Source organism: Cebus imitator, unplaced genomic scaffold, assembly GCF_001604975.1.
Source record: "Cebus imitator isolate Cc_AM_T3 unplaced genomic scaffold, Cebus_imitator-1.0 Scaffold215, whole genome shotgun sequence".
NCBI lineage: Eukaryota > Metazoa > Chordata > Mammalia > Primates > Cebidae > Cebus > Cebus imitator.
In genome coordinates, this window is record NW_016107530.1 from 3,291,994 (window position 1) to 3,293,866 (window position 1,873).

At 38.1% G+C, this 1,873-nt stretch overlaps 1 protein-coding gene across 1 annotated transcript in view; it reads right to left on the minus strand.

Annotated features, from left to right (window-relative positions):
* Nucleotides 1–1,873, minus strand: part of DDX21 (DExD-box helicase 21) — a 31,031-nt gene that overhangs the window by 3,218 nt on the left and 25,940 nt on the right. The window contains exon 14 of the mRNA XM_017548934.2: nucleotides 270–314. Coding sequence (XP_017404423.1) covers nucleotides 270–314 — 45 coding nt within the window. The remainder of the gene's footprint in view (nucleotides 1–269; nucleotides 315–1,873) is intronic.

Below are 1,873 nucleotides of genomic sequence, written 5' to 3' on the forward strand. Positions count from 1 at the left end.
AAACCACACACACACACACCTATATAACATACATGGTGTTAAAAGGCAGGGAGAGTTGGATATTGTAACGAAATACAGGAACCAGGTGGATCCAACTATAAAAATATCAGAATTAAAAAGCTAGAGGGAAAAATCCCAAAATTTAATTATCAATTATCTCTTACTAAAGGAGTCAGAGCTACTATATCCCAATCTATTATACTGTATTTTCATAATCAACATTCTACAATTTAGGTACGTTAACATTAAAATCTAAGAGAAAAGAATACCTGTATTTCTGTTACTGATGCAGTAGGTACATCAAAGCAAACACCCTAGAAATCAAAGCAAACAGAAGTTAATCCAACCAACGCACATTAAAGATAATCCCTTTAAAAGACCACGTATTCTGTGAAAAAAAGAAAACAAAAAACATAAAGAAAAAAAACAGTGTAATTTTAGATGAACTTTAAACCAAAGCTAATACATTGTAGCTCCCAGAAGTATACTGCAGAAAGCCAATGAATATTGAAAAAAAGAACTCCAAACAATTTATAACTTTCTAACTACAGAGTCTTAGCTATCATACTCTGCTAACCCTCTAGTGGCTATGAGCTACATTTTATTGCTGAGGAAACAGGCTTGGAAAGGTTAGTTGACTTGTATAAGGCCTCAGAGCTACTAAATGGAGCAAGTATTGAAAATCTGATCTGTATGGCTCTAAAACCTATAGTCTAAATTATATATTGCCTTCCATCAGAAAAGCAATGCCAGCTATTCAGGATGACCTAATTAAAAGCAGAAAAATAAGTGATCTTCTATTGTTAATTTTCTAGTTTTTCTTAATTCAGCCTCCTGTAAAAGAGTATGAAAAAAATAATATAGGACACCATCTTTTTTTTTTCCTCTTAAGATAAGGTCTTGCTCTACTGTCTAGGCTAGAGTACAGTGGTGCAATTAACAACTCACTGTAACCTTGAATTCCTACGGGTGCATGCCACTACACCTGGCTTTTTTTTTTTTTTTTTTTTGGTAGAGACAGGGTCTCACTATGCTGTTCAGGCTGGTCTTAAGAATTATCTTCCCACCTCAGCTTCCCAAAATGCTGAGATTACAGGTGTGAGCCATGGCACCTAGCCAGGACACCACCTTTAATGTTAAGTGTCATCCTCTCCAATCAAGGACATCATCTAAAAATATAGTCAAACTACATGTTAACATATGCACTCCTCTCCCTGCTGTCTTCAACTGCAAGATTTTATAAGGAACGCCCCTTTCACTCAAAAATTTACCCAATTATAACATGCTTATCATCAGCTACTGGTGGATTTTGCCATTCATGGGAATCTTCACTTACATATTTACTAAGTAGAGTATAATATACCAGGCATTCACTGGGGAGAGGTAACTAGAAAACAGTTGTTGCCTGAGTGTTCTTGAGGCTCTCAGTAAGCAAACACAGAAAGCTAAAAGTTTACCTGAATAAACACGTGTCCTTAAGACTTTGAAGAACAGATAAAGATGCCCCTAACATTGCCTGGTAAGACTTGAGGCTAAGCAAAGTCACAAAAGCTACGTTGGAGGAAAAGATTACTCTAAATAGTAGGTTCAGCATGCACTTAGGATGAGATAAAGCATGGTGTACCGGGCACTGCTGGAGTAAATGGTGTTGGTAGCAATGAGGTAGAAATGGAGCTGTAAGGCTAGCAGAGGCCAGGACATGAAGGATCTTACCCTCCTATGAAAGGGTTGAGACTTTTTTTTTTTTTTTTTGGGAGACGGAGTTTCGCTCTTGTTACCCAGGCTGGAGTGCAATGGCGCGATCTCGGCTCACCGCAACCTCCGCCTCCTGGGTTCAAGCAATTCTCCTGCCTCAGCCTCCTGAGTAGCTGGG